This window comes from Sinocyclocheilus rhinocerous, unplaced genomic scaffold (assembly GCF_001515625.1).
Source record: "Sinocyclocheilus rhinocerous isolate Xijiao unplaced genomic scaffold, SAMN03320098_v1.1 scaffold360, whole genome shotgun sequence".
Taxonomy (NCBI): domain Eukaryota; kingdom Metazoa; phylum Chordata; class Actinopteri; order Cypriniformes; family Cyprinidae; genus Sinocyclocheilus; species Sinocyclocheilus rhinocerous.
Genome location: NW_015653490.1, coordinates 314154 through 328106, shown reverse-complemented (window position 1 = coordinate 328106; position 13953 = coordinate 314154). Strand labels below are relative to the sequence as shown.

General features: G+C 38.9%; 3 protein-coding genes across 6 annotated transcripts in view; 1 reads left to right on the top strand and 2 right to left on the bottom strand.

The window, feature by feature from the left end:
• Window positions 1-37: 37 nt before the first annotated feature.
• LOC107716377 (pancreas/duodenum homeobox protein 1-like) lies at window positions 38-2494 on the bottom strand. Its single transcript, XM_016522787.1, has 2 exons — window positions 2040-2494; window positions 38-396 (listed from the first exon to the last, which is right to left on the bottom strand). The coding sequence occupies exons 1-2, from the start codon at window positions 2464-2466 to the stop codon at window positions 38-40; spliced, it is 786 nt and encodes a 261-aa protein (XP_016378273.1). The 5' UTR covers window positions 2467-2494.
• A 2762-nt stretch (window positions 2495-5256) lies between these two features.
• LOC107716389 (A-kinase anchor protein 17A-like) lies at window positions 5257-6895 on the bottom strand. Its single transcript, XM_016522797.1, has 3 exons — window positions 6625-6895; window positions 6097-6171; window positions 5257-5929 (listed from the first exon to the last, which is right to left on the bottom strand). The coding sequence occupies exons 1-3, from the start codon at window positions 6645-6647 to the stop codon at window positions 5554-5556; spliced, it is 474 nt and encodes a 157-aa protein (XP_016378283.1). The 5' UTR covers window positions 6648-6895; the 3' UTR covers window positions 5257-5553.
• An 842-nt stretch (window positions 6896-7737) lies between these two features.
• The window catches only part of LOC107716412 (ligand of Numb protein X 2-like), an 18513-nt gene continuing 12297 nt past the window's right edge, over window positions 7738-13953 (top strand). For 3 of the 4 annotated variants that reach the window (XR_001637209.1, XM_016522855.1, XM_016522853.1), the window contains exons 1-3: window positions 7738-7842; window positions 10357-10888; window positions 13141-13364. Coding sequence is in view for 3 of the 4 variants with exons in the window: in XM_016522855.1 (XP_016378341.1) it covers window positions 10485-10888; window positions 13141-13364 (628 nt within the window). In the remaining variant the exon portion in view is untranslated. Of the gene's footprint in view, window positions 7843-8514; window positions 8535-10356; window positions 10889-13140; window positions 13365-13953 lie in introns of those variants that run through there. The other variant, XM_016522854.1, reaches the window with a different exon arrangement.

Here is a 13953-nt window from a genome sequence, read left to right as displayed (position 1 = left end):
TGATGATGACACATATCTCTTTTGGTCAGTGTTTATTTTACGAGTCTTGTGGGGCTGGAGGTACGTGATAGTGCAGAGGTGAAGGGGGTCCCGTTAGAGTTCCTGGAGCGACACACGACTCATCCTTGAGATCTCCGGACGTGATGGAGGAATCCTGTTCGGGATCCACTCCTCTGGCTCTCCTCTTGTCCTCCTCCTTTTTCCACTTCATGCGTCGGTTTTGGAACCAGATCTTGATGTGTCTCTCTGTGAGGCTGAGGGTGAGCGCGAGCTCCACGCGGCGCGGGCGCGAGATGTACTTGTTGAAGAGAAACTCTTTCTCGAGCTCGAGCAGCTGCGCTCTGGTGTAAGCTGTCCGCGTGCGCTTGCTCTCCTCGGCCTCTACCATGTAAGGGCCTAAAACAGAATTACAGGAGTGAAATTTTAGTAAGGTCATGTTTCGACACAGTCACACCATCTGCCTCTGAGGATATTACAGTTTAAAAGTTATCTGAACGTTTGGGCGGTAAAGTTAAACTCAAAGGCATCAACTCAAAGGTCAGAACCTCCTAACTGAATTCAGTTTGTAGTTCATATTAAAACGAATGAAAATGCTATTAACTCTGAATTACTTTAAGTAGTCTACTTTTTATTTCAGTACGTGTGATATTATTAGATTTATTGACAAGAAATAGTGTAGGCTACGCATTTGAAGGTTGTTCGGAGAATGGGCTATATAATCACCCATGTGGTGAAATTCGAAGGATTGTTATAGTTTTCGGAAAATAGGCTAAATAGTCACTCATCTGGTGAAATTTGACGTGTATTCACCTCTAGAAACACCGTCTGTTTTGTCCGACGTCTGATGTTCTTTCAAGAATAATCTTCTCTTTTTCGTTTTCTAATCAAATAGACTACTAACAGAGGAATTAACATTAGTCTTAAAAATGCATTTATTTAAAGTAGCTAAAAGAAATCAAGATCAAATTAGGTTTCACTGTAGAATTGGTCCATAAATAAGAGACTTTGCAAATGTCAAGTAATATTTATGTTCATCAGGTCATCATTTTAATCCCACACTCTCAGAAAAAAAAGGTGCAAAAGCTGTCACTGGGGCGGTACCTTTTCAAAAGGCACACCTTTGTACCTAAACAGTCCATATTGGTACCTTAAAAGGTACATATTAGTACCTAAAAGGTACAAAAGTGTACCTTTTGAAAAGGTACTGCCCCAGTGACAGCTTTTGTACCTTTTTTTTCTGAGAGTGCAAAATAATAATATTAATTATATTTTAAAATAATAATTGTATCAAATTCTATAGGGAATTATTTTTATGTTATCGTTTTTCACTTTTATTTTATTTTTTTTAAATATTTATTTTACAATAATTAATAATCGTACCATAATAATAATAATAATAATAATAATAAATATAACGATTAATATTGTTCTCGAAATTATGTGAATATTTAGGGAAAAAAATCAGACAACTAAAACTCATCAATTGTATGCAGTATAGAATTTCTAGACTATTAAAGAAACAAAAAACTAACTTTTTTTACTTCCTTTCTTACGGTTTTCTTCTTATGGGCGATTTTAAAAGGAAAAAAAAGTTATTTACGTGTGGCCTAAACTGTAGGCTACTGAATGACCACTCAAGAAAAATGGGAAGTGTAGATTACTGAATTATGGCTATTGTAACGATTTTTACCACAATAACACTTTTCATGGCCGCGTGTCAGCATTAAGATGTGGAAAACGATGCTTTTGGGAAGCCCACTGTCAGAACACTGGTCCTCTATAACCTTTTCTTTTTCTGAACATCTATGTATGCGTTTGGAATCTACGAAAATATATTGCTGTTATTTTTAACTAAATGGGATAATAATATAATTATCTATAGGCAACTTTTAAATTGAGATAGTGTTACACAATGATTATTTTAAGCACTTCGGAGATCATAAGCATGAATTTGACATTAGGGCCTGCTTTCATTTTATCAAAAGTTTTTTTTAACTTAAGGTGAACCTAAAAATGAATAGCCGAAGTACGAGAGTTACCTGTCCACTGTCCTTTCCAAGCGTGCGTGTGAGATTTCGTTGACTTCATCCACGGGAATGGCAGATGGTATCTGTTCCGATCCCCGCACAGGTCAAGAGAGTCTCCATAACCGCCGAGCGTCTGTAGAGATGTCTGAGGAGTCTGGGGAAGGTGAAGATGAGGCCCTGCCAGATCATCCCGGGTCGACATGTTATAAGAAGTAATGTCGGTAAGATTTGGCTGGTCCTGGCCGCCCAAGGACGATGAGGCGTAGACGGACTGAGTCTGTCTCATATACAGACACGGTGGAGGGTTTTGGCTGTAGTCTTCGTTGGGGTGTCTCTGGAAGGCGCAAGAGTCCTTGTACAGATGGTTAGGAGGGTAATAGTGCTCTTCCCGATTCATGATTGCCACAGACCGGGGAAACCGTGCTGTACACGAGCACATGAGCCAGCGCCCTGCCCCTGATCAGGACCTCTGCTCTACCTGCAGTCTGAGCGTCTGGCGCCGTTCGAGGGCCTCATAGGTGTGCCACCGTGAACATGTGACCCTGCTGCACCATTGGTTTCACTGTTTACACAAAGCTGTCAACTGGCAGTAGATTCTGTACGTGTTTCCTTTCGACTGCCCCGCGGTTTGACAATAATTGAACAGAACCGACCATGCTCAAATCAATGCCCTTGGCAAACACTTTCTGTTTGCCTGCGAGTATATGTGCTACACCTGCAGTTGTTAGATTCTACTGCAAAGACAGGTGAATCGGGGAATCCGTACCTCTGCTCTTTTTAATGAACACCGAACGGGTAAAAAGAAAAAAGGGACTTAAAAATGCAGAATTTTAAAAAAGTTGATAAAACATTGTCAAATTGCTCAAATTCTCTTTATCAACTTCCGATAGAGGAGAGACAGGATCGATTCTCATTTAGGCTATCAGAGGCAAAATCATCCAGACTTGTCTGAGCTTGATTGTCTTCAAGTAAAAACAGAATATGACAACAAAGCAACTACACTCTTAAATATAAAGGGTCTTTATTATGGTTCTATTAAGAATATTTAACGTCCATGGAAACTTTTTATTGCACAAAAGGTTATTTAGAGAGAAGGTCTTTAGACTTTTAAAATGTTCTTTGGAAAATGGAAAAAATGGTTCTTTCAAGAACTGTTCACTGAAAGTTTCTTTAGGGAATCCAAAATGGTTATTCTATGGCATCGCTGCGGAAAAAATAATAATAAAAGCTACTACTTTTGGAAACTGTTTTTAAGAGTGTAGCGGGATGCGAAGTGGTTGGGGGTCTAAAAAGTGCATATTCATTATATGTGTAGCTACATATACAGTAAGGTACTTTTAACGTATCGATAAAATATTAAGTTATTCCGAACGCGCATTTTCACCTGTGGCTGAATAGGCTATAGGTTAAGATAGAACTTACCTATTAATTTTTTCTCTCGTAAAAAGAGCGCGTGTGCGTCTGAATGTACAGATTAAGAGGCACCATTAAGTCCTTGTTACGTAAAATCTATGGACACTGGTGACAAGGACAATCATTACACACACACCTTTCAACGTTGTCCGTCTTTTGCTTTAACCAAGCTTACCTGCCATTAAGCACACACGTCCACGGCCCATTAAACTAAAGTTCTCCTGACTAAATAAAAACGAGCTGTTCGGTGTAAACGAATTAACATGGAGAGTGAAACAGAACTCAATTAGTCTGCGATGTGTGCGCAAAGGCAGTCCGATGTTTGGAGAGGTAAGATCAAGAGAGAAATGGGCAGCATGAAAAGGTGATTTTCAATTAGTGGAATTTCCCAAGTATCATATGTTAAAGCAACAACAACAACAACAAAAATTCTTTAAAAAAAAAAAAAATGAAATAGATTAAGGCGTTTTATTGTATCTCCAATTTTTCATATATATATATATATATATATATATATAACCTTGCATTTACCAAGACTTCAAAAAGTGGCAAGTTAAGAACCACACATACATACATACATACATATATATATATATATGTTTCACTATATTCAAGCAAATTTCGAGTAATTCAGACTATAGGCCTATGGCATAGTTCTGTGTTTGCATGGACCTCTTCAAATAACAATAAAGGCACTTTCTCTCCTATCTTAATGGGGCTCTCATACGACATCATAAAATTCAGGTAAACCCATTCCTCGCAAATCAAGCCTTGTAAAGACGCTTAATGGTGTTTATATATGACCTCGTTTGAAAAGGGAAGGAAACCGTTATCCGCGACTATTTTTACAATGTTGAAAGAGTGCAAAATGTTTTATGAAGCGTGAGTGAGACGACGCTATTTGAAAGCATTTCCATGGAACGTTATGAGAGGGATAATGGTGTAAAGTGATATGTAATGTAGCTTTGCCATGCTACAGAGGAAATACACAACTTAAGGCACTGGTACATAAAATCGGCTAGCAATTAAAATGCGTTTTGAGACTTCAGATAAACCGCAATAAACCAGTTAGGAGACACGCAAAAGCGTTCTGAAACCACTTGTATGTTTGAGTAGGAGTAATGTGTATGTCCAAGTGCGACTCGATAATGGGAGTTCTGATAAATCATAATGGTACAATGGCGTTATGTAAAACGACAATCAGATGTTGATAAACCCGGTGGCCTACACCCACAGGATGCTTCGTCTTACAAAACTAAAGGAAAGCGCAGTTTTGGCTACACTCGTAAATAGGTTACTGTAGTTTTTTTTTATTATTATTACATACGTGCATTTTGATTTAAATTTACTATCACATGTGAGGTGCGAGTAACCAGGTGAATCACGGAAACCGAGCCTTTTTACTTTTCAGACTCTTCGATAAGAAATAATCAGAGAGTGGCAGAGAACAAACGGCAATAAAATATGCTTGCTTAGTGGCGACAGTAAAGCTTGGGCAAACATGTCAAACCGCCGCAAAGGAATGATAATGACATTTAAACTGAAATTTAAGCCGCCCATTGAGGAAAATCTCAGGTGTAATAATTCATTCTGGCACCACGCACTGAATGCATGAATGACAGAAACATCGCCCACAAACACTCGCGTTTATTGCACAAACGTTCATTTTAAACGTTATTATTATCATTCATTATTTATTTATTTATTAAACAAAAGACCATTATTGAGAAAATAGAAATTATACAACGTAAACGCATAATATATAAACATATATCCTACTTAGTGTGTGACTGTATTCACACACACACACACCAAGTATGTTTATACAAACAATACATTTCTATAAATAAAAAAGGAAACAAGCCTGAGAAAGTTGCAATACACAATGACGTATTAAAATAGTTCAGAAAATCGTCCTTTCAAGTCAAAATGATATTCACAGCTTCTCTCAATAATCGAATTCCGTCTTTTAGTTTTAAAAATGCTATTTTAATATTATTGTTCAGCACCTATAATGGCAAATGGAAATTTGCAGAATTGTAGGAATTCATAGGTGTGTTAATGTAGAGATCTAAAGTATGCTCAAAACAAAACCTCTACAAAGACCGTTATATCATTTCCCCCCACTGTCAGTGTATTTTTTGACATCTGGAGAACTGTCCCGCACTGGTGAGCGAGATCGAGTCCTTTCTGACTTCCGGGAGAGGTGGGGGGAGTGTCTTCGGGATGGTGAATGACCGCGTGAGGAAGAGCGGTGTTTTGAAGTGTGTGAATGAGAATCGGAGCGGTATCTTCTGTGTGAATGAACTACTTTGGGATTGCACTTTTCACAGTCTGTGGTACGATGTTTTTCACAAGCTCTTTTGTACCTATGTTCGTCTCTCTCTCTCTCAGAAGCGCGCTGATTTGTAGGCTGATGCGTCACAGCAGGAGAACTGAGAGTGTTCAGCAGAAAGCGCTCGTTTGTGCTTTCCAGCGGACATTTAATCCTAGAATACAGCAATTTAACCAGCTTTTAGATGCAAGCTACAGGCACAATAACATGTGATGGCGAAAGTATTCGTTTATAATATATAAAGCCTTCTAAATTGTAAAGTATCAATTAAGACAGCAAATAAAACGTTTTGCACCTCTCGAAATGAACATCTACACTTACCATCCAGTAGGACCCATCGTCTCAGCACGGACTTTTGCTCTGCTGGCTTCTTTAAGGAGCTCCTCCACGGCTTTCCTGTTGGAGGAAAGAATATTTACATGAATGAGAGATACGGGTAACTGTACTACTGTAACCTAAGGACCCGAAGCACTTATTGTTTCATTGTCCTTCATGACTACAGGAACAGTTTTTTTAGTATTTCTGTAATGCTTAATTGTATTAACAGTACTTTGATGTTTAAGGCAGTGACACTCACTTACAACTAATGTTAATGTTGTTATCACGACGTAGAAGCCTAGAACAGGTAATGCCATGATGCGCATGGTTGATTTTTATTTAAACGAATAATTCCTTCCCTGTAAGATATCGGAGATGATTGCTACATGTAGTATGATACCTGGCCACACATCTTCACTGACCGTTAAGAGTTGCACTCAGCCGGGTCACACATTTAATATAATATAATAAAGTAGCCATCTAAAATGGTTGTAAGCAAAAAACAATATCTTTAGGAATTTCATAGCCTACCTCTCAAGTTCACTTTCATCCATGATTTATTTAAACTTAACCCAAATTCAGTGTTAAATTCTAATTCGTTTCAGCTCCGCTTGCTAACTGGCTGGTGTTACTTACTATACTCGAGGACCCAAATTTGGACCCCCGTTTGACTTAGTCCTTGATCATAATCCTAACCCAAGTTACGGATGTAAAAATATAACCTACGTCAGCTGCGGACATAAGCATGACAGTAAAATTCAAACTAAAATTTTGAAACCATTCTGTATATATAATTAGTAAGTACAAGGTCTAAAACATGAATTTGGCCGACGTTCTGTTCCACGATCGTATTTCAAGCAGGCACCTCAATGGTCACACCTGCTTTTCGATTGACAGCGTGAGTGCCCGCCTACACGCCGAGTCATTTTCCCGAATCGGTTCCTTTGAACAGTTCGTCTGAAAGAAGTGGTTCAAGAATGATTCGGTGGTTCTTTACGTCATTACATGGTCTCTTGGCATATTAATGCTCTAAAACGTTCCAGTACATGCTCTAAAACGCGATTTATTATGTTATTTTCGCTTACGTTTTAATAAACAAGGGTGCTTATTGTAATATGTGTCCCAGTTCAATTTGCTAGCCACTTAAGCCAGGAAATCCACAAAGTGGAACTTAAATAATTTGCATTTACAATAAGCAAAAATTAAATTCATTTATATCTCTTGGCTGCAAAAAAAATTAAAAAAAATTAAAAAAAGACATTTAAAATGAACCTATTTGATTTGCGTTTGCATTGTTTTTTTGTTGATAAAAGTCATACAATCAAGCCATAAACATATTTTCAGAACATTTTATTTGTAACATTGCTATTCGGCTATAAAGCAAGTTATTAATTCAAATCCTCATTTCACTCCAAATGCTTTTATCATCGTCTGGACATTTTTTGAAAGAGACGGTTCTCGGTTCAACGAGTCGGGCAGTTTTTGACTCGAGAGAAGCTCGGGCCGATTCACTCCAATACATGCAATAATTGTTCAGACCAGTTTTAGGAACCGATTCAGTTGATTCATTCAAAAGAGTCGACTCAACAGAACCATTCCTTCACGAATCGGACTTCGCTACAAGACAGATACGGGGGTGTTTTGACTAGCGGATGCGGCTCGGGCAAGCTGCGGTGGATGTGATTGAGCTCCATGATTCTCCCCCCTCTCGGGGCCAGAGTTCACACCATCCGAGGGGAACGCGAATAGGTAATGTTATTCAAATACTCATATTATAACCCGCCGATCCTTTATTACTACACGCATTTTGTTAGATGTCATTGTCGCCTATTGTATAGACGATAGCACAGACAGAGAGAGAGAGAGACAGTAAACGTTAAAATTTACAGCGAGCCACTCTGTAACTACCAGAAATGAGATATCGATATTTGTGTGTGTGTCATAGATCCGGATTGGATACACCTTATTAACAAGACAGTTCATGCAGGTGGCATCCACAGACATTTTAATTCAACAGAGAAAGCGCCGTTATTTCTCCTCCCCTTCCCTCCATTAATTTATTTTTGTTGCCTACCTGTTTGTGAATGTACAACCTTTCTAAAAAAAATAAGGTCAATGTATTGATTTGGAAAAGCAATGTGTCAAAAATGGGGGTTTGTGAACAGTTCTGGACTGCAGATTGGAAACATGTCATTGAAAGCCATTTGCTCAATAAATAAAGACCTTAGAGATGTGCATATCATTCTACATGGAACATGTCAGATATTGTTTGCTTCCTTTGTAGATGTTTAAAGATCAACCATTAATTGTATTGTTTTGTTACGTCAGTTCAGCTGAACAAACATTTAATTCTTCATCCGCCAGGCAGCCAGATAAGCATGAATGTGCCATTTTGCAAGTGAGAATTGTGACAAGCAGCTAAAGATACAAGGATACAACAAGTGAGTGGCCTTGAACAGCCCTTGCAGTCAATATCTAAACACTTCCTTGTGATTAAAAGTCATCAGAGAATCCAGCATAGAAGAAATACTAATGGCAGCTGCCCAAAGGCCATTAAGCATTCCAGCCTCATGTAATGAAGTCCCACGTCATGCTATCAATGGATGAGGTTTAAGCACAAGCTGCTTCATATACTATCCACATTAAGACATTTACAGTGTGCGGGACAAGTGAGCATGGGTATGTGTGTCTGATGAGACGTTGACAGGGCTTTGTAGTGGGAACAGAGAAGCCTTGTGTCCTCATGTTTTATTCATGTCCAGCTGCAAGATAAAAACAGAGGCAGGTAGTCACGGAGATGCTGTCGACAGACCAAGCGTGGGGCTGCTCATGGACGCACAACTGTCGGATACTGTGAATACAGGCGAAGGTTATAGTTATCGTTGGCCCAACAGAATGCCCCCTGCTGATTGGTGGCCTCGAAAAGCCAATTATTAGAAGTCTCGTTCAGGGGTTTTCAATCTTTTCGATGCTACGGACCCCAAATTTGATCATCCTCATACGAGGGACCCCCATTCTAAAATTTAAAAAGGCAGATCTATATTTTTATATATAAAGGCCCAATTTATAATGTAAAAATGTATGTGTACACTGTATTTTTTGGAAAATATTTAGTTTTTATTACATAGAACTTAAACAGGTTAGATGGCATATTGAATTGAACACGGACGTAAACAAGGCTGTGAGGGATAGACTTACAGTCTTTATAATGGCACGCACTATACGATCATAACTCACAACTTTCCATTTCCGATGACAATTCATTGAATGCACTGTACTTCTATCCCTCACAGCCTCGTTTTCATTCCTGTCAAAAATTAAATGTGGTGCTACCCTGACTAAGGTCTATTAAATTTTTTGCCTGCTCACTATAGCTTAGTAATGTACTACTGTTAGATGTATTGGTTGTTTATTTATATCATGTTTTATTTATTTTAATCAAATGTATTCATTTTTTTTTCTCTAGACTTTTCACAGAGCCCAGTTAAAAAACCCCTGGTCTAATTCACAGAAAAATTAAAATTCTGTCATATTTACTCTCCCTCATGTTTTTCCACTCCTGTATATGAGCTAATGCAGGTATCTGGATTTTCTGTGAAAAATGGCCAATAAACTAGTGTATGATTTGAAATACAGCACACAAATCACATTTATGTTACATTTATGGTGCTTTTTTGGAGGCCCAGTCATTTACCTTTGTTGTAATGAAAAGCTATTCGTCAGAAATTCACCTTTTGTGTTCCACTAAAGAAAGAAAGTCATACAGGTTTGAATTGACATAATGGTGAGTAAATATAGAGAGAATGTGAACCATTCCTTTAAATCAGCAATGTATCCAAATTAGAAACAGGGCCTTCAGAGGAATAATTTTAATTATAATCTAGTAGGTTTTGATTAATATTTGTATTTAATGACTTGAATGAGTTTGCACCCACCCCCCAATCTGGGTTTTATGAACAAATGTTATCCATTCAAATCTTACACAGTATCTATATTTTTTGTCCTCTCCTCTTGCCCCCCATTCTCACTTTCATATCAAAACCTCTTGACTCTGCGCTTCCTCCCTGCCTCAATCCTAGATAATTCTCTCTCTGTGGGATTGAAAGATTCCTCCAGGCGAGAGAGCAAGAGATTACACCGTCAGATTAATGTGCAGGAGTAAACCCACACTGCTCTGCAACATAATCTCATCCTCACAACACATGGCACACACACAAACATGTTCTCTCATTCAGAACAGTTACCTCACTTCTTCTCCTTCAGAGTGATGTCACACCGTCTACCAGGGGGTGGCCGTCCCCTGCCGGAGTCGCACAGCCTCTGACGCCCATGGGACGGACGCCCCCGTAACCAAGCCACTAAGTGTGTTTGTGTAGCCGAAGCCGAGCTCAATGGGCAGTCTGGGAGAGGGAGTGGACCCGGGCATGGTGAGCGAAGCTCTTCTGGAGGCCCTTTGCTCTGAATGTGGACAGATTCACCGCACCTGGGAGAATCACCTTTATAACTATTGCTTGGAAGTGGATGATGATTTGGTGTGCCACATCTGCCTTCAGCCGTTAGTTCAGCCCCTGGATACACCATGTGGCCACACCTTCTGTGCCCGCTGCCTGCGCAGCTTTCTGCAGGAACGGGACTTTTGTCCGCTGGACCGTGCGCATCTGCAGCTGCAGGTCTGCCGGCGCTCCAGCATTCTGGTGCACAAGCTGCTGGATAAGTTGTTGGTCACCTGTCCGCTAACGCCCTCCTGTTCTCTCAGCATGCCACGCTGTGACCTGGAGGCACATCTCAAACACAGGTAAAATACTCATGAATATTCATATATGTGACCCTGGACCACAAAACCAGTCTTAAGTCGCTGGGGCATATTTTTAGCAATCGCCAAAAAAACATTGTATGGGTCAAAATTATCGATTTTTCTTTTATGCTCCATACATCAATGGAAAGCTTATTTATTCAGCTTTCAGATGATGTATAAATCTCAATTTCGAAAAACTGACCCTTATGAATGGTTTTGTGGTCCAGGGTCACACATTTGTTTTCAGGCAGACTGATAAATTATGTGCCAGTCAGCCAATCAGATTGGAGGTCACTTTTTGACATTTTTGTGTGCATTATGCATCAAACAGTCTGTCTGTTGCTTGGCTTAAGAGGTGGGCTCACTAGACTTTGAGCATGCAAAATTTCTTTGGACACTGCAAAGGACGAGATAATGACGTCATACTCTTTGGTGCCATTTTTAAAAACATAATTTCACAAACAAAAATATACAATGTACTCCACTTTCATGCAATATTGCAAACCTGCAGTTTCCATGTTTGTGTTCTTTTAATTCAGCTAGAAGGTCACACCGTGATGTATCATTCTTCTAATGGTCACATGCCTTCATGTGATATGAATTTGCAGGTCAGAATTTACCAAACTTGAACTTAGAAATGCAGCGAACTTTAAATGAGCTTGTGTTTCCAGTCTCCCACATTTGTGTGCTTATGAATGTCCCTTAAGACTTGATCGTTTCAAATTCAGATAAATAAAAATTCAATCAGTAATAGTACTACCAAAAAGTGTTACATAGTTGTTGTTGTTGTTTTTTAATTCTCAGTTGGGATGTACTGCTCACACATAAATGATGAACCATTTTCAAACAGAATAATACTTACACACACCACTGTGGTGTACCGTTATGAGTAAACCCCAAATAAACTTGATCAACATGCAGAATACAACAGTTCAACTTGTGCATAACCACATGTCAGGGGCTTTTGAGTCAGAACATGCAGTAGCAACAAATATACTTAGGTATCTGTTAGAGTTAGACACTGAAGCTTAGCAGACAAAGGCTCCAGTGACTTTTGGAGTCACTTTCTTGTGAGTGGAGCCTGCTGGGCTTGATCTGACTTCCCATCTGGGGATTGTTTGCCCCTTTGTCATGTGATGGGAGATTAGTCGGTCCTGTGTAATGCACTGGACAGCAGCAGTTTCATATTCTCTACAGCCATGCTGGGAAACTTCAACTCTAGAAACCTTTTCAACCACTTCTTCTGTGAGACTGCCAAGGGCAACCCAGAGCTATGGTGAGTTACAGAGTCCAGTAAGGTATTTTGTACTAAGAATTGGCAAGACTGTGTAGTTTGAGAGAGTGGTATAAATTTTGAGATTAGTTCTGTTGCACAAGATTGAATGGTGCCTTTGGATCAACTGAAGGTCTTGGCCTACTAAGGGTTTGGTCTAGAGTCTGATGTCTGAAGCCAAACTTGAGTTGAATAGTTCAAAGTTGAGTTAGTTCACAAATCGAAGGACAAAACAGTATAGAGTCTCATCTGTTTTTGTAAAAAAAAAAGTATTAAAGTTTAATACTAAGATTAAGAGTAACTTATTAAAGTTTTGTCAGATCATCTATACTCCTTAGATAATTTACACTTATTGCAAGAATGTTTTATTTATAGTTCAATGAAAGAGGACCCAAGGAGATTAACCTTAACAAGGCGCTAACTCCTTCCTAAGAGAAGGCTGAGAGTTACTGCCAGCATTATCTGTCTTCTCTTACCTGTGTTGACAATCCAGTGCTTTCTTGTTATACTATGAGACCTCAGCATGTAGTACTATCCTACAGGTCTTTGTCCCCACTGATGTGTAGAGTAATTAATTAGTGCTGTTAATTGTATGACAGTCATGTTAGTGAAATGCTGAAATCCTCCAAGCTCAAAGGCAAAGAAAGATCTCGTAGTTTCACAGGACCAGTGTTGTTTTTGTTAACTAAAACTAAAAAAAAAATTGGTAACTTAAATAAAATAAAATAAAATAAAAAATATCAGATGAAAAACTTCAACTTGCCCTGACAACCTTAAAAATGAAAAAAGAAATTAAAGCTATATAGTAATTAAAACGAAAGAAAATGACAAAAATTTGTAAAAATACTAAAATGTAAATGAAAATGTAAATTTCTTGTCCTTGTCTTCCATTTCTGGTCAGCTGGACCTCTGTGTACCTTGCCTCCCGAATATTTCAGTTATTGTATTTATATGTTTGCATCTATGTGTGTGGGTCTAGGTGTCCTGGAACACAAAGTCAGCGAACAAAGCTGGAGCGGACGCAGATGGAGGGCGGTGAGGACAGGGTCACGGCGACCAACCCTCTCAGATCCCCCCAGACTGAGATGAAGGAGAGTACACCATCACCACCTGCTGGATCCAACACATGCAACAATGTTCCTACATGGACAGAAGAGCCTGGTGTAGACAACCCTGCCTTTGAAGAAAGCACTGAAGAAGACAGTGAGTACCCTAAGCAGGGCCGCAACCACCAATAATCAGATCTAGCAAAATTGTCCCTTACAATAATTGGTATTCTTGAGGCTGTTCTGCTGCACTCAGTGACACTGTGCTCTGTATTGTTAGAATGACAAAAGGTTTAAAATGGGTGGTCTGCCTCAGCGGACTAACAGTGCTCATCAATGTCAATGTCAAAATGTTTGAGATGGCCAATCAAATCAAAGAAGGCAGGTCTTTACTGGTCACAGAACCTGAATTTCACTCGCCGCTTCAGTTTTAACAGTGAAAGAATGTAAGAAGTAGCTAAATTTCAGTGGTGGACGAAGTACACAAATCAAGTACTTGAGTAAAAGTACAGATCCGTATAATAAAATATTACTCCAGTCCAGTAAAAGAAAAGTACTCAGTTTTCAATTTTACTCGAGTGAAAGTACAAAAGTACTTGATTTTTTATGTACTTAAGTAAAAAGTACTGATAGATGAATGTTTATTTTGCAGTTTTATATAGGCTACTTCAGGGGCGTAGCCATCATTTCAGAAGTGAGGGGGACAGAAATGTTAATATATATATATATATATATATATATTAATA